The sequence below is a fragment of the Streptopelia decaocto genome (assembly GCF_964273445.1).
Source record: "Streptopelia decaocto genome assembly, chromosome: 3".
NCBI lineage: Eukaryota > Metazoa > Chordata > Aves > Columbiformes > Columbidae > Streptopelia > Streptopelia decaocto.
This window is the reverse complement of record NC_138656.1, coordinates 24646726-24668886: the sequence shown is the minus strand read 5'-3', so window position 1 is coordinate 24668886 and position 22161 is coordinate 24646726. Positions and strand designations below refer to the sequence as shown.

The 22161-nt window shown below is 39.1% G+C and overlaps 1 protein-coding gene across 1 annotated transcript in view; it reads left to right on the top strand.

Annotated features, from left to right (window-relative positions):
- The first annotated feature begins 59 nt into the window (after positions 1–59).
- PPP2R5A (protein phosphatase 2 regulatory subunit B'alpha) overlaps positions 60–22161 on the top strand; it is a 48213-nt gene continuing 26111 nt past the window's right edge. Inside the window, exons 1-2 of the mRNA XM_082047708.1 lie at positions 60–1015; positions 19665–19861. Coding sequence (XP_081903834.1) covers positions 865–1015; positions 19665–19861 — 348 coding nt within the window. The 5' untranslated portion in view covers positions 60–864. The remainder of the gene's footprint in view (positions 1016–19664; positions 19862–22161) is intronic.

Sequence of the window (22161 nt, the reverse complement as noted above, 5' to 3'; positions counted from 1 at the left end):
CCCCTGCCCCGCCCCCTTCCCCTCCTTCCTCCCCTCAACTCTACTCGGTCCGCCAAGTTGCGCGGCCGCTCGCCCGCCGGCTCCGGGGCTCAGGCGGCGCGGCTGCGGCGGGCGGAGACACTCGTGGCGGCCCCCGGCGGAGCAGAAGGGGGCAGGATGACGGCGGAGGCGCGGGGAGCGCCCGGCGGCGGTTGAAGGCGGAGAAGGGGCGTGTGGAAGCGAGCGACTGGGGAGCGGGGAGTGGAAGCCGCCTCCCCGGCGAGCTCGGCCCAGGGGCGAGTCCGGCCGATGACAGCGGGCTCGGCGCGGGCTGGTGCTGGCGAACCCGGCTGAGCGGGACACGGAGCGAGCGGGGCAGCGGTGCCGCCGAGCCCGGCCCGCGGTGGCCCGCGTCGCGCCTGCCCTGAGAAGAGCGGGAGCCCGGTTCCCCCCGCCCGCCCCCGCGGGAAAGTTTGGCGCCTGCCCGCCCCGCCGGGCAAAGTTGTTGGGTTTGTTTGTTTTTCCCTTTCCTCCTCTCCCCCTTCCGCTACCCCGCCGGCCGCCGCTCTCCCCCCCCTGCTGCCGGCTCCGCGCGGAGAGGAAACTACGAGGGAAGCAGGAACTGCGGAGCGAGGCGCAGCCCGGACCCAGGAGCCGACCCAGCACCCGGCAGCCCCGCTCGCCGCTAGGACGCCAGCCCGCTTCTCCCCTCTTCCCGTCGGGGTGCGTGTGCGCGGGCGGGCGTGAGGGCAGGGAGGACTTGGTTTTGCCCTTTTTTTCCGCTTTTTTTCTTTTAAGCCCTTTTTTTGCCCGCCCGCTTCTTCCTCCGTTTTAATATATGCTTCTGGAGAGCGACGTCCCCCCGCGCCGCCTCACCGCCCAGCCATGTCGGCGGCCATCTCTGCCGCGGAGAAAGTGGATGGCTTCACACGGAAATCGGTGCGCAAGGCTCAGAGGCAGAAGCGCTCGCAGGGCTCCTCGCAGTTCCGCAGCCAGAGCAGCCAGGTGGAGCTCTCGCCGCTGCCCCAGCTCAAAGGTACCGTCTTGTCGTCCTTCCCTCTCCTCTCCTGCACGCCCCAGCCCTCCGGCTACAGGTGCCGGTGTCCTCGGCCGCCCCGGGCTGTCTCTCCTGACACCGCTTCGCCAGCCCCGCGCTGCCCTGTCGCCGCCCGACCCGGCCTGTCCCCTTCCCCCGCACCCTCCGCCCTTTCGCCGTGTCCCCCTCCACTCGCGGTGCTCGCCAGGTAGGGACTTTGCGGGAGTGATTCTGTGTGCGGATGGGCTCGCTGCCTCTGCTCACGGATACAAGTGTCGTGCAGCTCGGTTCTCGTTTAGTGCCCCGGGGACTGACTCCAACTTCGCCACCCTTTTTCTGAGTAACTTAGGAGTAAGTGTTGGGCGGGCAGGTTTGCTTTTTGAGGTCTTACTCAGCGGTAAGTTGAGTTCAGGAGTGCAGGGAATTGAGCGCTAGAACGTAGGAGCGAGTGGTGGCTCCTCCCATGGGGGGATTTTGCAAAGAGGAACTCTGTGCCTCTTGGCATAATATCCTGAGTTACCGGAGAGAGTTTTCCTTTGGTTTCTTGGTTCCTTCCCGTCACTTTTGGACAATGTTTGAATGACGTTTTGCCTGTCTTATTTGAATGAGCAGGAGTTGCATCAGAGACCTTTTCCTGCACAGTGCTGTATGCGAACAGTCATAAGTGAATGAAAATCGTAGATGCTGCCAACATTAAAACAGATAGCAAAGGTTTTATCCTTTGTATTGGAGTTAACATTTGAAAAGACCCAGTTAATTAGATAACAAAAATGAAACGAAGTTAATTGCAACCTTCCACACCTTTGAACATCAAAATAATTTTTTTTTTCTTTTAAAAATTACAAAAATAGTTATTAGGCAGAGAATATAAACTTGTTTTTAAAGTATTTGACAGGGACTTGAAAAACAATGGGGAGATTATCCTTACTTGACCCAGCATATTAATTTTACTCTCACTAGTGTTAAAGTCTTATGGTTTTTAAAGCTGCATCATATGATGGTGGAAAAAATGTCTAATGATTTACAGCAAATATCCAAAATCTGAATGAAATACAGCAAGCTTAAAAATATTCCTAGATATTAAGGGTGTTATTTTTTGTCTTTTTTTTAATGGCTTTTACAGTAATGTCTGTAGCATTTCAAGACTTTTATTTTTTTTTTCCTACTCTCAAGTGTCAGATGTACATGACCCATAAAGCAGACTATTAGCAGAAATGTTATTAAAAACAAATAAACTTGGGCAGAAGAGTGGACGGGGAGGTGCTTTTTTTTTTTTTTGTTTTGTCGTTGTTTTTATAGCATGTTTGTTGCAGTGGCTTTGGGTGTTACTTTCAACAACGGCAGGGGTGTTCTTGCTGCTTCTTTTGTACTTTTTTTTTTCCCTCTGAAGTTGTGTCCTGTCTTGGCACACTAGTTTGATTTCGGGGATTTGTAACTGGAATAATTTGTTTGAAGTCAGGATTTAGTTTCTGCTATTCACATACTGTTTAGACAGTGTATTTTCCTCAGAGATCATTTTTATAAACCCACACTTGAGACCTAGTAAAAGCACTTGGTAGATATTGCACATAGGTGGCAGACTTCAGAAAGTTTGAGTCCTGATCCAGCAAACAGTTAAACATACATACTTTATGCAGAGAGCAATTCCAGCTTAAATCAGCAAAATGTCTAAGTTTACATTCTTTGCTGAGTTGGGACTTTAATATTCAATTTTTAACTCTGTATGATTAAGTCTTATAGTTTTGTGAGTGCAGTTTTACAGCTTTTTACTTATAACATGGAGAAATTTCGTGTGGCATCAGCAGCTCAGATGTTTGTGAATCTGAGGCCATAAACCATCAGAGGAATTTCTTCAGTTATGCAGAGTTTTATAGTAGTTTGAACTGCCTTAATTTCTTAAATGAAAATCACATCTGTCTTTATGCTTATGATTTAAAGACCTGCCCTCTAAACCTGCTTCAGAACATAAATTGTGGGCGAAATGTACTTTTATGAGTTACAGTATCCCAGCTAGCCAGTTAACAGAAAGTTGGGCAGCATTTTTCTGTGTGTTTTCTCCCTTGGGTTTGTGATGTTGCATTTGTCCTGGACGTAGCTATGAACAAAGGATGATTTATCTCCATCTACTTGAGGCTCCATTTCTCCTTTCCTCTCTTGAACCTTCCCTGCCCCCTAAACCAAAAAAAGCTTCTAGAAAGAAAGTGTTTGCTCTCTTTATAAATGTATCATTTTGCAAAAACTTTTTGTTCTAATCACTAAGTCTTACGAAGATGAAGCTTTGCTTTATTCTTTAAAGCCAATATGGAATTCAGTAATAGTTGTGGTGCTGCCGGTGTATCATCATCCACAGAGTAGTAGCCAGCATTCCCAGGGAGGGGCAGAAAAAGGAAAGTACAGTCATTATACTGATGCCTAAGGGTGCTCAGCATACACTTAGAAAATCGGTTTAAGACTTTTTGCTTTTGGAGATATCTTCAAATAAATGGTTAAATCTGAGGTGTTTGAAGCCTGCATTGGGAGAAAAGTAGTGTTTTGTAGATGAAAAAGCAGTTTGGTATTATGCTGCTGTAAAATATTTCATCTTGTTTATAGTTACTGTCTTGTTTCATAGCTTTTAAGAAAAATATTCTGAAATAAGTATAAACAGTATTCTGAAACTCCCCAATAGGTTTGTCAGACTGACCTAAAATACTTGCATCTATTTTACTGGAAGGAGAGATTTTCCAGAAGAAAAACAGAAATTACTCATCCACTTTATAAAGTGCCTTTTTGGGTAGATAATGTTGTGGGTTTTTCATGTGGGGGCTCTTGTTTGTTTGCCACTAAAATGGCCAAATCAGATTGTGTAACGTGCTTTCATAGTTGTGTTGTTTGGAAGCCTGTAGACGGATAATCTTAGAAGTGCATATTTCTGGAGTGAATTGTACTGCTGCTATGTATTAGTAAAATTCCTTAATTTGGCTGCATATTGTATCACTACTAGGAGAAGAAATATAACTGTAAATAGTAGGTAACGGTCCCAGATAGTAGGTATTCCAGTTTGGAGGTTTTGTTGAGTGAGTGAGATTGAGAGGAGGGGCAGCAAGTTTGTATGTTGTCATTAACATTCATCTTAATTTTGTGTGTGGTGTTATCTATCATTTTTAGGTAGAAGCTCAGCAAAACCTGACTGTTACGATACATAAAATAAATTAGTAATGTGTTCTTCAGTTAGCAGGTTTCCTATGAGTTTGTTATTCAGGAGAGTGTCCATTTTACTGTATTAATTAAAAGCTGAATAAGAAATACTGAAGACCCAGAGAGAGTATTTAAAACAAAAAGAAACGCTTGTTAAGCCTGTTAGAACTTGAAGTTGCTTTTTTTTCCCATTTCCTTTTCATTTTGTTACTTTATAGTTTACATAATACAAATCCTTTGAAAAATCTGCAGCCACAATAATGTGCTGGTTAACAGCAGGATTTTGTGACTTAATGAACAATTCTGGGAGTGTTGAGTTTAAAGAAATCTGGCAAAGGAAGTGTTATTTTTAACATCTTAAGAAGTGGTAATTTTGTCTCAATAGCAAGTTGTTTTAAAAGACTGCACATACAGTTACCTTCATTTTTGAAAAAAAGAGATACAACTTGACCTTGGAACCTGATCTGACTCATTACAGTAAAAGTATACATGCTTGTTTCTGTCATTTTTGATTGAAGAAGCTTGTAAAAAAACAGGTGGAAAATCGTGAATAGAAAACACAACTCTTTCCTTTTATTTAGCACAGTTAATATGATCTGTCAGGTTGTCAAACAAATCTACCTTTTTTTCCAGTGTACCAAACATGTCAAGTGCAGCTGGAATGAATAAACATGAATAAACATCCTGATGCCTTTCTGTGATCTTCTCAATAGTGAATATCCATTTGGGAAGATCCATGTCACCACAGGCTTTTTTCCTATAAGTAGACCTTTCAGTGTGTAGTTTCAGCATTCAAATATGGTGTCTAAAATAGGTGTTAACAATACTATTTTTGCTACTTAAACCCTTGAGAGAGAGCTTGGATGTGACTGAAAAGCAAATGCTGTGTTCAAGCTGAGCTTTTTTGGAGATGTTACAGGAAGGCCTAATAAGCTTGCTTATGGATAAAATTGTAACATTATTAAAAATCTATCAGGGTTCATTCAAGCCTTAAACTTGGAATGTTTTGAGTCATATAGTGTGTGCTTCAGAGTGACAAAAATAAGTGGAATTAAAAACAGCTGAGAGGAGTTATCTTCTCATATTAATATTTTTGCTTGTTCTCCGCAAAGAAAAATGCTCTTCAAAAATTGTAGAATGATTTACTTTTACTACAGCCTTAACAAATACTGGGAGGTGAAATGACAGTTTTCTGTCTCAAGGTTGCACTTTTTAATTTCCGTCATGTTTCATTGTTATTTCCTCTACTGTAGTCCCTCATCCTATTCCTTTTGTATTCAACATCCCTTGCAACTACAGTCTTGAGTGAGTTTTCCCTTAAGAGAGATAATCTTTATTTCACATGAAGAATCAGGATGTTCTATGAGGAATTTAGGTTTAACTCTCATGCATAATTTCAACAGGGTGCACTATAAAGTTGTAACTTCACTAAACAGAAGTTTGTATTATCTTGAGAAGTAGATAATCTATAATAGCTAGAGATGCTTTAAGAATTTTTAAATATTTTAATAGTTCAATGAAAAATGGGCTGTTTAATTTTTTTTCTATATTAAGGAACTGTTCCTAGTTTACGGAGTGGAACATTTAGTCTTCACTTCTTAACAAATTGACCTTTTTTTATCCTTAGACTTGAATTTTTGCTCTTAGAATATACTTCCATCAAGAGCAACTCCTAAATATAGAGCCTATTGACAGTCTTCACATGAACTTTTCTATTTAAATCTTTCACATCTTCTGCGTGCCAGCTTAGTATCAGATTTCTTTTTCCATATTCGTTGCTTTCTAGTTTAGTCAGATATTAGTTTTGCAGGTGCTGAATTTAATGTTAGTTGCTGTAGGAAATAAAAATGGAATGACTTATTCCTTCGGGCTATCAGATCTAAAGAAGATTACTTCTATTGACTTTTTTTTTTTTTTAAATCTCTCTTAAAGTCATTTAGTGCTTTTGAAAAGGTGTCATACCAACAGTTCTGAACAGGTTAATGTTCTGTTTCAGCACAGAAGGGTTATGTTTAGTGTTCTTATGAAAAAAGACACTACCATTGTGAAGGATATAGAATTCAGCTTCTGTGCCATTTTAGCCATAACTCCTGTTTTAATCTAGCAGGCTAAAATTATATTTATAGTCTTACAACAGGATGTGGATTTTGAAGGTTGAAACCACAGCCTAACTAGATTCATAGGTAGTAAAGAACATCTGTTGTATAAGATTCCCTTGGCAAAATGCTCTACTGGAAACTGGACCAACAGTGACAGCTTCTTTTTAATGTCTGAATCATCGATTTTTATCAGAGTCACTGAACTAGTTTCTGTGAAGTTTTGCTGAGTTCATGGCCAATGAAGTATGTTGTCTACAAGATGCCTATTTCATAGTGTACTTTTGACTTAAAGGCAGAGCTCATAATAGCTAAGGTCGCCTACAATTTTCCTTCACAAGACCTTATTCTCAGCTGCTTACAGCATTGCTAAACTGTTTGGACTGAAGTTTTCCATGCCAAGTATGGACAGTTTTATTTGGAACCATTCCTCAGGCTAATTTTCTTTGTTTCAGCAAAACCAGTACAAACTGCTTCTAAGAGTAGAGTAAAAATAAATTGTAGAGTGTCAATATTAAAAGAAAAAAGACAACAAACTGTCTTGAGGTGTAATGTTTGCTGTAGTTCGGAGCTTAGCACATAGATCTTAATGAAAATTGATTTAATTTGATCCAAATTCTGAGACCTGTTCAGTAGCTTTTGTATCTCAGTAGCACGACTGATGATTCAGCATCCACTACACTATTTTGTAGATACCTCAGTATCTGCTATGCCACTCTTACCTGCTGTGCTCTCTGAGGCTACTATACATGGCTTTTCTCTGCTTTTCTTGTCTGTAGTACTGCTAGGCACAACAACTGACCATATGGAAAACTTGTAATGTTATTTTTCCTACAAGCAAGGACCCAGCAGTGTGTTACAGGTGAGGAGATGGGATGGAACTGGTGGGCCGATTACCAAAACTTAGGTGTGAAGAGAGAGCAGAAGCCAGCTCCTTTCCAGTAGCTTCATTAAGCTCAGTATTTAGAGTCTCAACACTCCCGTTGGCTGTGCATTTTTCCGGAAATGTTTATTATATTCTCTTGTAGCTTCTTCATAGTTTTTTATTGCAGCCATGCTTTTTGAATTTCCCATGATCTTCTTGAAACTTTATGGGCTTAGGTGTTTTGTTCTGTACATGAGGAATTGATTGCAGATGAGTTAGATCATTAAATGAGAGTCTTAAGAATTTAAAATGAGGAGAACGTAACTGCAGTGACTGTGATTAGAGCATAAAATTAACTTTCAATCCTTGTGTTCAGTAGTACTGCTTTCTGGCTGCTGCATGTTTGGGGGTGGTGGGAATGAAGCTGAGAAAAGCTGGTGAAATGTAGATGCAGGATACTAGGCCTTAGTATTTCAAGGGTGTGGGGGCTATGAGAAGAGGCAGCAGTCTGATTAGAGTCGTAGGTGACCTGTAGCTTGCTAAAGTAGTAGCTTGTATTGCTGCTATGAATATGGTGCAAGGCAAAGGCCATAGATATTTTTTTTTTAAGAAGTGCTGTTGTGCTGCCTGGCTGTCATTGGTAAGAGATGTCTATCTCATTCTCAACTTCCCTCTCTTTGCTATTATTTCTCACTATCTTAACAAGCAAAGCTTTGGTGGAATTGGTAGTTTTTGTCAGCTTCATTGATATGATACAGTTAAGATAAATAGGAATTTTGCTGTGGAGTTGGGAGGTCAAGAAACAAGTAACAACAAAAAGTATACTTGCACCTGTATATTCAAGAATAGTGCTGCAAGAGGAAGATGTTCTAACTCCAGTAGGTGATTTTTACACCCTTGAGAATTAAAGGCATTAAACCTACTCTCTACCATAACAGGAAAACTTTCAATATGTTATACAAGTTATTTTTTCAAATTACTGATTAAAAGTTTACATCTGAGACCATCACACACTTGAAGAGTTGACAAGCTCCAGGTAACAGATGTAAAAGCAGCACAGTAGATTTTCTCAGAAAAGCTGAAAGAGGAGGTGAGCAAGTTTAGAGGAGGACAATATAGCATGGGCCAGGAAGGCTGGTAAAAGGAAGAACGGGAATAAAAAATTACAGCCATTTGTCTGAATATGGAGGGGAAAAATGTTTACTTCTGCTATTGATGCATTTGAGAATTAGCAGGGAGCATCACTACATGAACATGTGAACTTTTAGAAGTGATTTAATAGGTTATTTTGTTTTTGTAGATGGTTGGTCCTTTAAAAAAGAAAAGCACAGCTTTTGCTTTGTTAATTTCTTCCCAAGTAAAATTTTATGGGAAAGTGTGGGAGGGAAAAAATAGGGTTAAAAAAAGTTCCAATTTAGTGTAGCTGGGCAAAGCCTTTGAAAGTGTATGGTGTTTTTAATTAAAAAATTCTATGGTCACTTAAAATATGGCACATGTATTAGACTGGAGTCCTGTTAAGCAGCGTAAATTTTGGTTCCACATGTATGTAACAGAAACAAGTAATGAGACTTGCACTTAGGTTTTGAATTATATGTGTGAAATAATTTTTGCATATCAGCATTGTTGGATTCTGTAGGAAAACAGTCATTATTATTTTGAAATGAAAAATTAAGGTGCATGTGTCAGAACCCCCTAGAGACACTTAGGCTGCGTCCTACAATACAGTCATAAGGACAAGGTTTGCTAATTTACATTTTGTGTATTTTCCTGTAAGAGCAGGAAGCAGGAACAAAGTAAACTCGGTACATGAAAATGGTGTAAACTGAATTTAAAAATAGCTAAGAGATTTTGCCAAATGGGAATAAAGTATAGGATCCCTCATTACTGAACATTTGATGTTTACAGTTTTTGATAGAAAGAACATAACTGTTAGAGTATGGTTGAAATAGGAAAAGTAGTTGAACCTTTTATTTGTGAGGCAAAATGCTTAATTTAGGTGAAATGGGTAAAAGCATCCTACAAATGCTTAAATATTCATCTGCTCAGGGTGATCTGTTCTCATTGAGGTCAGTGGGAGTTAGGTCATTGAATGCAGCAGAACCAGGATTTCACCTGTGTTTCCAATCTAATTTAATCTTAGTTCTTCCTACTGTAATACCACATAAGGTATCTCATTATCATTTGTGAAAACTTGAAAATTTATCCAAAGCATTAATCCAATACCTGTAACTTCTACCCAGATTTACACAGGGATTCAAGAGTGTTTTCCCTTGGCTTTTGAAAAGCTAGATTGCATGCTTCCCCTGGGACAGATTTCCTATAAAATCACACCCCTGCACATCTCCTTCACTCATTTAAAATAGCTAAGTATTAAATTAACTGTAAAATGCATTTCTATACTTCTGTGAAGTACTGTTTAATAGCAACCCCTTGGTTTCAAATAAAAACTATTTTTATATTGCACTCGGCGCTAACTTTGCCATGTGAAAATGACAATATTTCTTTAGTTTCTGGGGAAAATACAAACAAACTTGATTTGTAATGTTAACTTGCATTTTCTAATGTGATATCAAACTGGAGCAACTTCAGCATATTACTCAAAGCTAATTTTATGCTTAGATAAGGTAACAAGATGATTGGGGAACAATAAAAGTTAGACTTTAAAAAAAAATTCCCACACCGTATCCACTTATGGCATACTTCATTATCAGTGCTCACTAATTATAAAATACAATAATTTCAGTCAGTCAGGAGTTTTGTAATTCAGTTAATAAAAAGGGAACTTATTTAAATTGTAGGTACGGTTTCTGTTGTGTCAACCTTAAAAATGTGCAAATTTGTGTGTTTTGGTCTTCAGGTCAAGCAAAATGTTTATGTTCCTATGAATAGAGAATGTTTTTAATACAGTACTGTGTAATGGTTATTGAGCTCAAGTTTTTACTGAGCCTGGGTGGCACACAGCTTTGTCACCTGCTTTTCAGCTGTCTTATCCTGGGGTAACGTATGGACAGATTGCTGCAGCTGTTGGGGGGGCAAAATAGGGAGCAGAGCTGTTCAGAGTTCCTTTTCTTTTAATTCTTAGCAGAGTGGATGTGAACAGTTCCTTGAGTCTACCTTGTCACAACCCGAAGGTTGTTTTACATCTTCAAAATTACATGTGAAAATCCAAAATTGTGTTTGGCGAGAAGTTTAATTAACAGTTCCTGTGTCAGGAACAAGCAGCATCGTACCAATTGTGCCTTCTGATCTTTTTTGATTCAGCAGTCTCAGAAACTTTGTCTGTTGTCTCTTTCCCTTTCTGTAGTCTCTCTGGTCTTGCTGGTTCATGCTCCTGGTACATGAGTTGCCAGGAGTACAGAGTTGCTGTGTGCCAGCTGCTCTGTGGGTGCTTTCAGCCTGGGGCTAATACGAGGTAACCCGAGTTAGACTGTAAAGATAGGACCTGTTTATATATGGAGGACTTTACCTTCACCTTTATTTGCCCTCTTGGTAGGAGGACTTCTTGAAAGCATGTATGTTGTACCATAACCAAAAACTTTGTTGCATTTCAATATTACAAAAGCTATTTAGGAGTTGTATTTTCTGTTTTGAGAAAACAGTTTTAATTCTTACGCCTTTGTATCAACTTTTGTAACTTTGGGTTAAAGGTTGCCATCTATTCCATGTTCACATGTTGCGAGAAACAATTTCCCATTGCAGAAATCAATTACTCTCTGCTCTTACCCAGATAATGACCTGGCTGTACATGTTAATTATGTCATAGGGTTTCTCACCCTTAAATTTAGCACTATTTCCCTTAAAGAGGCAGGGTTCCTATTTTAAGATCACTAGTACTTAATCATGAGCTATTACACCTTTGTCAAGCCAGTGAAACCGTTAATTGGGCTAATGACTTGCATGCAGGAGAGAATATTAAGCTCTCAGAGCCTCTGGTTGTATTCAAGATAGGCCCATCCTGGCATGTGATCAGTCACTAAAACTCCTTGATGGTCTTTAAATGAAGACACCAAATACAGTAGCAGTGTATACCAAAACCAGAAATGAATGCACTTGGGAGCGTAAGAGTTGGCTGACTGGTGGAAGAAAGCTTGTTTCAAATACAAGAGGAGTTGTATAAGAAGTGAAACTTCTTTGCCTTTTATAATATAGTATTGCTCTGAACAAAACTTGCATGTGGTTAACCATACACAAATTGCTCAACTTCTTGATACTTTCAGAAGCAGTATTGCTTCAACTGCACCGGGTCATCTGACAATATTTTTTTCTGGATTTATTGTTGTTCTTGTTGCATGTAGCTGAATTTCAGTTACATTCTGAACTGGTGATGTGCTCTTGAGGAAACCTTTGTATTGTTCAAGTTGTACATTTTGTTAAGGATGACTTCAGGGTGTTTTTTTGTTCCAGTGACTGGTAAGTTCGGTGAGTTTTTTGTTTAAGGAATCAATGGTGCTTTAATTCTCCATTTTGAGAAGGTGTGGTAGAAATTAGGTGAATTGTGGCAGACCTGGTTACTAGAATCTTGCTATTTAACTTTTTGAGGACCAAGATAATAATTTCTGTTACTTTTGCATTTGACTGCATGTTTTCTTCTGTAATTAGACAATTGGAAATTTGGCCATTAATATAAAAGCACTTGAGCAGGGTACTTTCTTACAGTCTGAAGTGTCTTGGTTGACTCAAACCTTCATTGAAATCAAGGCCTTTAATGTAGGTACTAGATGGAGACTCTTAATTGTATGAGATTATAAGCAAGTTTGGAAGATGGTAGAAACAATCTAGATAATCACTTGCAGTTTGCCATCTCTGTAAGGAGTCATGTCACAGAATTTGTGACAGATGTTTTTAGATCAGGATAGGCTTTTCAGATTTTCTGGACTGATTTGTTAAGGTCAACTGCTGGCCACATGGGGTGGCAGATGAGACTGAAGAAACTATATTTGTTATTGAATGGGAGATAGCTTTCTAGGAGTGCTTCTAGTAAGCGACTTTAAAATTATCTGTAGCCTGGCCTTTGTAACCAACTTTGTAAAACCACAGTGTGAGTAAAAGTCATTGCTGATGGTTATCCTCATCTAGTTTGAATGTGTGATTTCTGCCCCCCCCACTTTCTTTTTTTTCCCTGGCATGTGTCACAGAATTAGTCTTAAATCGAGAATATTCTAATGAGCAAAACTTGTGATTTCTTAGCTCTTTCAAAAGAAAATGGAAATTTACTTGGATGGCTATTTTCCTATGGGTTGGTTTGTTGTTTATTTTTTTGCGGATTGGTTGTTTGTGGCAGTTTGACTTTGCATAACTGGTTAGAGAAAGGTGTATATTAACTTGGATAAAACAATGTGCTATAGGGACAGTTAAGCAGGTAGGATATTTTTGAATGTATTGCTCATGTGGATGTCTTAGCACAAGTCCTGCCTGTTGACCGCCTGTAGAATAGTTCATCTATGAGTGGAATTACAGCAGAAGCTCAGCTCATTACCTCGATTACTCCTTTGCAGTCCCTGTGATTTCTGAAATGAAGAGTTTAAGTCTTAGTATGAGCACATGGGTCCTAGACAGGATTGACCAATGTGCCTTCTGCACCTTTAACTCTGTGCCAAGTCTTTGTTTTGATTATCTCCTATATGTAGTATGAATTTCCTTGTAGCAGGATGTTTAAGAATACTATTCCACTGTTGTCTTCCAAACCTCCTTTGCTAGTGGAAAAAAACCCTACTGCTGTATGGGGAGCTGGTTAACTTTTAAGATAGATATATAATGTTGTTTTATCTGACTCCCTTATCTGACGTGGAAAGTCAGAGCTGTGTTTACTGAAAACACACAGAACTTACTCAGCCCCTTCCAGAATTCCAGCAACAGCTGTAGGCTTTGAGGTAACATGAAATGTGAAAATAGGTTATTGAACTCCGAATGGAGTGGGTGGGGGAAAGCCTACAACCCTAGTCTATTAACAAATGGTACTTATTCCTTAGGGTGGCAAAGTTGGGTTTTTGGTTTGATTTTGTTGTTATTTTTCGTTGTTTTGGTCATAGAAAACCTGAAAATACTGATGACAAGATTCCTTGAGTACGTAAGGTGCTGCACAAGTGCTCGTCTGAGTAGCCCCACCAGTTTTACTTTGGCTGTTGAGCTACCAAGAGCTGGAATTGTGGGAATTTCTCTTACATGTGTATGGAATTACTGGAGAATGTTATAGACTGCCAGTACAGACAAGTGTACAGTGAGGTTTTATACTTATACAGGGCCTACATTTTTCTTTAAAAATGAGCTTAAAGCATTAAAAAAAAAAAAAAAAAAAAAAAGGAGGAAAAAACAACCACCACTGAACCAAAAAAACCCCGAAACGTATTATTCAAAAAGTAGCTAGCTTAACTGAAAAATCTTACCTACACATTATCTCACACCTCTGTAGTTAGATGATATGGTTCCAATGGAGATGTTGAAATAACAGCCCAGTGCAGCTGAAAGGAGTTTCTGTTCCCATCACTACCCTCGTGTGGGAGCTCATGTGCATCAGGCCCCTCCAGAAGCCATTTATTTAACCTCATTAATATGGCCATGTGGTTGAGTTAAAGCAGCTCACAGAGGAGTCTGACAAGTTCCAGAGCCAGCGTTGAGGGATGGATGTGACAGTGGGGGCAGAGGAGGGAGAAGGAGGATTAAATGGTTGATAGGGGGTAGCGGGGAGAGAGACCTCTCTCTTTCATTGTCAGCCAGCGATTTTGCTGCCTGTCAAGCAGCAGATGTAGACTTCTGAGAACCCAGAAACGTATTGTCTGTCCCCTGTTGTAACAACTGCATCAAAACTCCATTTCTTAACAATGCTTTACCATGCTTGTAACATAAATACTGACACTCAGATGCTGTGAGAGATCACAGCAGTGATGCACAGAACAACTCCCCAGGACAGAAGTAAATCTTAAATTTAGGCTAAACAGGACTCTCTATGCTTGATTCATGTAGGCCAGGCTAGATTTTCCCAAACTAACCCCTTTCCATACCAATGATATATCTGAAAAGAGCAGGCTGTACAACAGTGTTGATAATTTATTGCTATGAAGAAATGAAAAAGCCAACAAAGCTAAACACTTGATGTCTCATAGTACATGTGCTCCTCACTCCCTGTCAGCGCTAGGACCTCATTTTGCTCTACCAGATCTCTCCACCATTGAGTACAGCTGCACATAGCATAGTGCAGGTAACCAGACAACAGAGACTAAATGCTAAACTTCATACTGTGGAATGTGACACAACTGTGGCACAGTCCTGGTCATGTGTTAATCCTTGTCTGTATTTCAGTTTGTCAGGGAATTATGTAGAAGTGTAGGGTTGACCACCAGGTTCAGTTTGCTGTAAGGAGGGATGCCAGACCTTATTCCGTAATATCATTGTCCTCCAAGTGTTTGGAAGGGCTGTATGTGAACTGATTGCAGAGGCTGTCAGAGAAAATCTTCATGGTTGTTTCTCTGGCTTCTGCATATTCCTGGGGTAGCGGTTTCAGGAAAAAGTAGAAATTCTTACTTAGAGATATTTTTTAAAAAATACTGGAAACTTGTTGCAGATGTCTGAGAGGGTTTATTTTATATTGGCAGGGAAAGTATGCTTTTTGAACTTCCAATTTGTGTAGTTGAGAGAGGAGTTTTTGTGGTCTTAGATTCTGGTTACTGTTACAGAAGCAAGGATTTTGTTGGGTTCTCTGTACTTGGCTAGACACATCTTTTGAGAAAGGAGAAGTAGCTGCCTCTTCCTTCCAGGATAAATGCCTGTAAACATATGCAACAAATATACTGCAGGAAGACGTCATTGTGGTTCTCTGGCAAGGGCTATGATGATGTTTGTTTCTCCATTTACAAGGTAGTTAGGTAGCACTTTGGTTGTGAACTGCTTTTCCCTATCTGTACTTCTGGGGGGCCCTCCCTGAAAAAAATATATTTTAACTCAATATTCCATACTTAGACTTGGATTGATGACCTTATAAATTTGAAAGTATTCTATTTAGAGACAAATTTGTACAATCATGCAGTTTTAATGTTTAGTAACTTCTGTTCAGGAGGATCTTCCAAGTCAACTTGCTTGTAACTGTCAAGGGTTTTGATTGCGGGGTGACAATAAAACCCTGGCAGATTTATTGTTAACCTCCTCCCTCCCTCTCCCCCCCTTCCCACTAAGGACAGGTGATCGGGAGGAAAATAAGGACAGAAAGAAGAGAGTTGGAAAAATTAAAAATGTTTTACTAATGCTACTAATAAGAATAGAGAAGATAATACAAAATATACAAAACCAATCTTGAAAGTCTCAGCAACTGCAGAGCCGGCAGCAAAGCCCTGGATTGGACTCTGCAGCCAACCAGAGCTGGATTCAGTCTCCCACTAGGCCTCAGTTCACAGGGATGACTAGCAAGGTCCTCTACTAATGTCGGCCATAAGCAGAAGGGAAAAGAAGGAAAAGGGACGAGATCCTTGTGATCTCCCACTTTTATATGAAGTATTCACGTGAATGGAATGTTATACACAGTTGGTCAGTTTCTTGGTCATCTGTTTCTCATTGCCCCTCTTGCAAGATGTCCATCCATGCTTATCAATAACTTCGCATTCCATTGCTATGTTTACTAAAACATGTATCTGGTTCTCCAGGAAAATGCAGCTAATATGAAGGCTTTAGCTGACAGGCAAATTCACTAAAAGAGAAACTTGTTTTTTAACAAAACCAGGACAGTAACTTTTTATCCTTCGACATTGTGGCTACAGTCTGTAACGATCAGGTTTTTGTAAATACTAGAAATAGTCTGTTGAGAATTTCAGTATTAGGAAGTGCAAGGATCAAATGAACTATTTTCATCAGTTACAAACGTTTTACCATCTATTGTTGAAATGACCAGAAGCAATGAATATCCTTAGAAAGAGTCATGGTTAAAGTGAGTCACAATTTACAATACATCTTTTGGTGATGGATGGAAATAGTTGTCCTTAGTGTTTCCTACCATCATATGTAGTTAAGAATCAGCTTTCTGTGGCTGCCTAAAATCTCATTACTACCTTCCCAAGGACCTCAGATGAATTTACAACCAACCCTTCAAAGAATGTAGCAGTGGATTTAAAGAATTTCCTAACTCACACTTCTGTTGAGCAGCCTCTAGAAAATAAAGTTGGGGCAATTGCATTTTGATCACCTGGATCATATGGTGTGCAGAGGATTTTTGGAGGGGGTGGTTTAATATATGTTTTCTTACACTCTTCTAAGTAGGATTAAATATTTTTGCTCCTTTCCCTCTGCTTTAGGCTTCCTCATGCTTTGTTTCCTTTCCTCCTCCTCTTTTTTTTTTTTTTGTTTGCTTTGTTTTTTGTTGTTGTTTTTTCCCCTCAAGTGTCTTTTCTAACAGCATGCAGCAATTCAGGGACAGGCTGGTAATTTAGGCTTAATTTTAATCCCTCTCCACCCTGCTTCTGCCTCAAAATACAGCCTGTCAACAGGGTTATTTTAGCAAGGCATCTGCCGTCTGTGATACTTTGAACCTACCTTGTCTTCTGTGGTCCTTATGGTGTTTAGGGTATTTGAAGAAAAGCAGTTATCTTGAACTTCAGATGTATGGTATAAATCTTTGTAGATGTTAAATTAAAACTGGTTTAAAAATGGTGCCACAGCTTGCTAAACTACTAAAGCTAAAAGCTGTGGTGTTGATGCAATTATGGTGGCACAGTTTATTTTATTCAAAGAGCGGGAATAAACTATGGCAGTGTGATTTTATTGTGGTGCAGAGTTATTTAGCTTCTGTTGTGCTGGGATAGTTAAAGACAAGGCTTTAAAAAGTTAAGAATGTGATCTGACAAACAAATTTTCCTAGATCACTCCATGGTTCTCATGGTACCTCTCAGGACATTGCCAGGACAAATGTGCTATATATCAAGCAGGGATTGAGCACGTGAAGACAGGTAGTGCTGATACCACAGAACAGGCTTTCTTGTTACCTTATTTATTACCGTGGTTGCACATAATTTTCTTTTCTTGCAGAGGTCTTGATTATATGGTTCCCTTTATAAGTATGCAAAATGGGTGTACAAATAGAAGAAAACACTTTCTTTGGTTTTGCTTTGAATGATATGAGCAACAAAACAGATTAATGGGCAGGTTTTTCATTTGAGAAAACATGTCTAATGGAGATAGATGAGATTGCTAATGAAATGGACTGGTGGTGCCTGGCAGGAGGGATACCATCTCTGTTATCCTAATGTCTAACTAAAAGTGGTTAATGGAGGGATTTCTCTGATATTCTAGGGAAGGTAGTAAATGATTTGATTATTTTGTCTGAATTCCTGTTACTTGCTTTTAATCTTGGGCCTCAATCTGTTTTAACCACTATTAGGAGTATTCTGCTGCTGTCTGCTGTATTGTTTCTTTTTAACTTCTAGGGAAATTCTGCTTCATGGTGCTTCATTTTGTTGAACATGAGCTAAATACACTATTAGCTGTGCCTTGCTGCTGGGCTTTTATAACTTGGAGTACAGTAAAGTTTGTAGTGAGGAAAAGTAAGAGTAGACTTGACTCCTGTTTGAGTCTGGCTGTCGGCTTGGGGCTAGTGTCAGAAAAACCCCAACGAAACAAAACAAGCTGTCCCTCCTGTGTCAGTTCCTTAAATTAGGCTTTTTGGATTTTCTCCTCAGCATGTCACTGTTATTGCCTTGTTGCTATGATACACTACTTAGTCATGCAATCTGCTGTAGAATATGAGAAGATTGGAGCTGAAATGTTATGTAACTTACAAATGTTTTTACAGCTGATGTTCATTATTTTGCAGGGTGTAACAATTGATGTCTTTGTAGTTATCTGAGTGAAATAAGCATCTCGCAAGACTTTTATTCAAAAGAAAAATGGTTAAAATTGCAGAATTAACATTCAGAAGTATGAATTGTTCTTTAGGATGGAGTAGTAATTGCTGGCTTTTTCAAAAGCTCATTGAAGTTGTTATGCTCAGTTAATAGGATCATGACTGTCAGATGGGGAAAGGGAATACAATACAATATTCTGGTGTTTGAACTTTCAGGGCAGAGTGAGCAGCTGGGATCACAGTGCAGGCATTTCAGTCCATTTTAGCAATTACTTTTTGCTTATGGAAACAAAATAATTCTTTCCAGATAATTACTGAATATTAAAACCACTGTTGACTGTTCTAGCCACTAAATGGAAGGTGTTTTGGTAAGAAACTTGAGGAACTGGCATTATCAAAGACTGTTTGAGTTGTTAAACTTACAAATTAAAATGCAGTTTGCTTAGCTAGAATGATCCTACAATAATAAAGCATGTGATCTTTTTGTGATTTGTTCAGACTTTAGAGTGAGATTTCAGATTTTCAATACGTGGTATGACAAGGAAGTTGCCTCTTTCTTGCCTTCATAATTTCCTTATGATGAAACAGCAGTGCTAATATCAATACTGCAGTGAATGAAGGAAACTCGGGGATTAGTAGTCTGGCTATAGACAGGTCTTGAAAAATCTTCAAGGGGAGGCGAGGGGGGGCATTCCTTATTTGCAGATAAAATTGGAAGGAAAAATGTTTTGCCAAAACAAGTGAAATATTTACTGGCTGATAGATGAAGTGATGCTGTGTTGCCAGAGTGGCTTAGAACCCCAATAAACAAATAAAAACAAGAACAAAAGGCACATTAACCATTTATCAGTTAGAATCATGGCTGCTTTTGTTGTGATCGTGGAACTTTTGAACAGTTACAACATTTTAAGGATGTATTAAGTTTTTGAAGTATTCAGTACTTAGAAATCCATCTTTTTAGACAGAAGCAAAATTTCTCCATTGGTATTTCACATTATCAGCTTATAGAGAAACTGCACCCTAAAATGAAAATGCCAAACATAGTCCTAATAGGCCAAAAAAACCTGGAAAACCTTGCATGACTAAGAATGTAGTAAATTATTTAGACCGAAGCAGGAAAATGCAGGATTGATCCTTTTGAAATATTAGAGTTAATTCTTAAGAGAAACGTTCATCACATGATGTCAAAACTATGTGAAGTATTTTGCATTGGGTTAAAAAGACAAGGTTCCTTCAAAGCAGATTTTACAGCTTTTAAGCAGGTTACATAATAAAGGATTAGGGAACAGAACAAGACAAATCGGATGAATGAAAGGTTAGTATGATGCACTGCTGCTGTGTATGACTTTTGATGGGGGAAAGCTGGTACCTATTAATGTCTATGTATTTCAAATAAAGTTAATTCAGGAACTTGTTTTTCCCTGAATGTATTTACTGCCATATGTTCATTATTTCTTGTATGAAACACAAGTTGTGAATGGTGGGTCTTTCATTCTAACATACTTAAACAGATAGTTTCAGTTTTCACAATACTGTTTATTAATTTTCTGACTATAGACCATGCTGTTCCCCATAATAAAAAACTGCTAACTATGCAAATTTTAGTTGACAAAATAGATTTAGAAAACCCAAGTTTGCTTCTACAGACTTAAGTGTCATTTTTCTGGTTTTGTTTTTTTTCTGTCTTCATAGATGCCACCTTCAATGAACAGCAAGATCTTTTTTGCCAGAAGTTGCAACAGTGTTGTGTACTCTTTGACTTCATGGACTCTGTTTCAGACCTGAAAAGCAAAGAAATTAAGAGAGCAACACTGAATGAACTGGTTGAATATGTTTCAACAAATCGTGGAGTGATTGTTGAATCAGCTTATGCTGACATAGTGAAAATGGTAAGTAGAGTACCCTGGTTACATTTTAATATATTATATTTTTAATAAAATATCTTAACATTGAACTCAGAATTGCTGTTGGTTATTCTGCTTATAAAATATAATTCGTTAATGATAACTTGGCTTACACGATTGTTTAGAAAGGCTTGTAAAAACAAACAACTTCCAAGTTTTAATTATTAGATGAAATGATGCATTCAGGTTAATTAAAATGAAAGAACTGGTATATTGCAGACGCTTGCAGTCTGGCCGAACTTTGAAGTTGTTCTCATTCAGAAAATGAAATTTGTTTATGTAAGAATGGCAATGGAGTGACAGGCTAAAGTTTTCTGGTAAAGATTCTTGTGGGTACTAGTGTCAACAGAAAGGTTTGTCAGTGTAAGAAAGCAACTCTACTTTGTAAATACTTTATATGGCTGTTTGTTACTGTTTTGGCCTTGGAGAGCTGTGCTGGAGTAGCCTAAGTGGTTTGCTTGAGTTGTAAACCACAGGATGACTCCTACTGTGCAATTTCTACAAATGGTTTGTTGGATAAGCAACAAAATATTTGTGGTCATAATCTGCTGACTTTCCCAGGTTTTTTATATGCATTTTCAAATGCAACGTAAGTGATGTTTTAGTTATGCCTATACTCCATGTGCAGGGAATGCAACTGAAGGACATTTGACAATCTGAAATATTTTAATTTTTTTTTCTAGAAATCTGAAATGTAAAAGAGTGTGTTTAGTGCCCATGTGTTTAGGTTAATGGTTCTCTAAACTTCAGTTAGGTTTATATAGGTACAATGCTGACTTCAAAAGTAGTTATTGGGAATGTAAGCAGACCAGCTCAAACACATGGCCTACAACTTTTGTAGTTTTATGTACATTGTAAGCTATTTTATAACAAGGTTTTGTTTGGTTTTTTGTTTGGTGGTTTTGTTTTTTGTGAGCAGCTGATATGGAAGATCAGATCCTGTAAGGGTAGAAATTTTGCCATTATACTGAAGGGTTAGAATTATTGAAACCCTTTTAATCATTTTGGCTGTTTCACTAGATGCTTATTAAGATTTACAAAAGATCTAGGGCACTGGGTTTTTTTGTATAGTTTTGTTTATTAAAGGACCTGTGTTTCTGTCCTAAACCTTTTTTACACAAGAAAATAAAGGACAGAGTGTGTCCACCTCTTCTTTGGCTGCTTTATTTTTGCTGCTGGTGGCAGCAAGCCTGAATCCTTACAGTATTTTCTTACTCTGTGTGCCCTCTATAGACTCTTATTAGAAGAAGGAGTATACTAACTAGCCTATCATGCTTGTTGAAGGGAGATTTTCTTTTATCTTGGAGTTGTTTTCTTTTCTTGGAGAGAAGGTTTTGTTGAGCTGTTCTTTTGAGGTTATTGTTGTTGTGCGAATGATTGGGTTCCATGGATGCTTGTTTTTCCTGCCATAACAAATTTCCATCTCTTTTTCTCCCCTAAAATGACAGAAAATGAAGAAGGCCTTAAATGCTCAGTGAGAGCTTTTGCAGAGCTTGAGACAAAAGATCCCTCCAAGCCTGAATAGTATTTCTGGTCTCCCTGGCAACTGGCAGCAGCAAAGGTCTTTGCTGTGAATTAGGACTAAGTACCAGCTTTCAGAAAGAACTCTGGATGGGTCTCTCCCTCCAAACATGTGTGCCAGCAAAACTTCTGAGATTTAAAAGATTTTATTATTGCTATTATTGTTATTATACTGTTCAGTGTTATTACATTAAAATAAAAACATTTGAGTTTTTTGCAGAGTTTGAGGGGTAGTGCTTTTGGAATGAAAAAGCAGAAATCAGCCTTAATGTAACCTGAGTATCATCTGACTGGTGGTAAAAGCTATACAAACTACAAAAATTCCCTGAAAAAAGCCAGAGTGGTATTAGAGGCAGAAGCAGAGCTAATTTCTTTTCAAAGCCCCTCGTCTTCCCTAGGCCTGGGACTCATTTTCTCCAGCTTGCTGAGGAAGCAGCCCAGTTTCCTTGGATTTGTCCAAGTCTTGGGGATCCAAAGTCAACAATCCTTTACAGCCATCAAGAGGGGAAAAAGTTGTTCCTGAGCAGCTCATAGGCAAGGTCTGTCTGGGTGAGGAGGTCACCCAGCATTTCTTCCTTTCACCTGGTCTCTGTTACCCTGAGAGCTGCTGGGCCAGTGCCGCACAGTCATGGCTCCTGGAGTTGTCCTGGCTCTGCTTCGATACTGAGGTAGGAAGCACTTGTTGAAAAGATACCAGTGTCTTTCCAAGTCACCAAGTATGGAACAAGATCATTTAAAAACAAAACAACAACAACAAAAAAAAA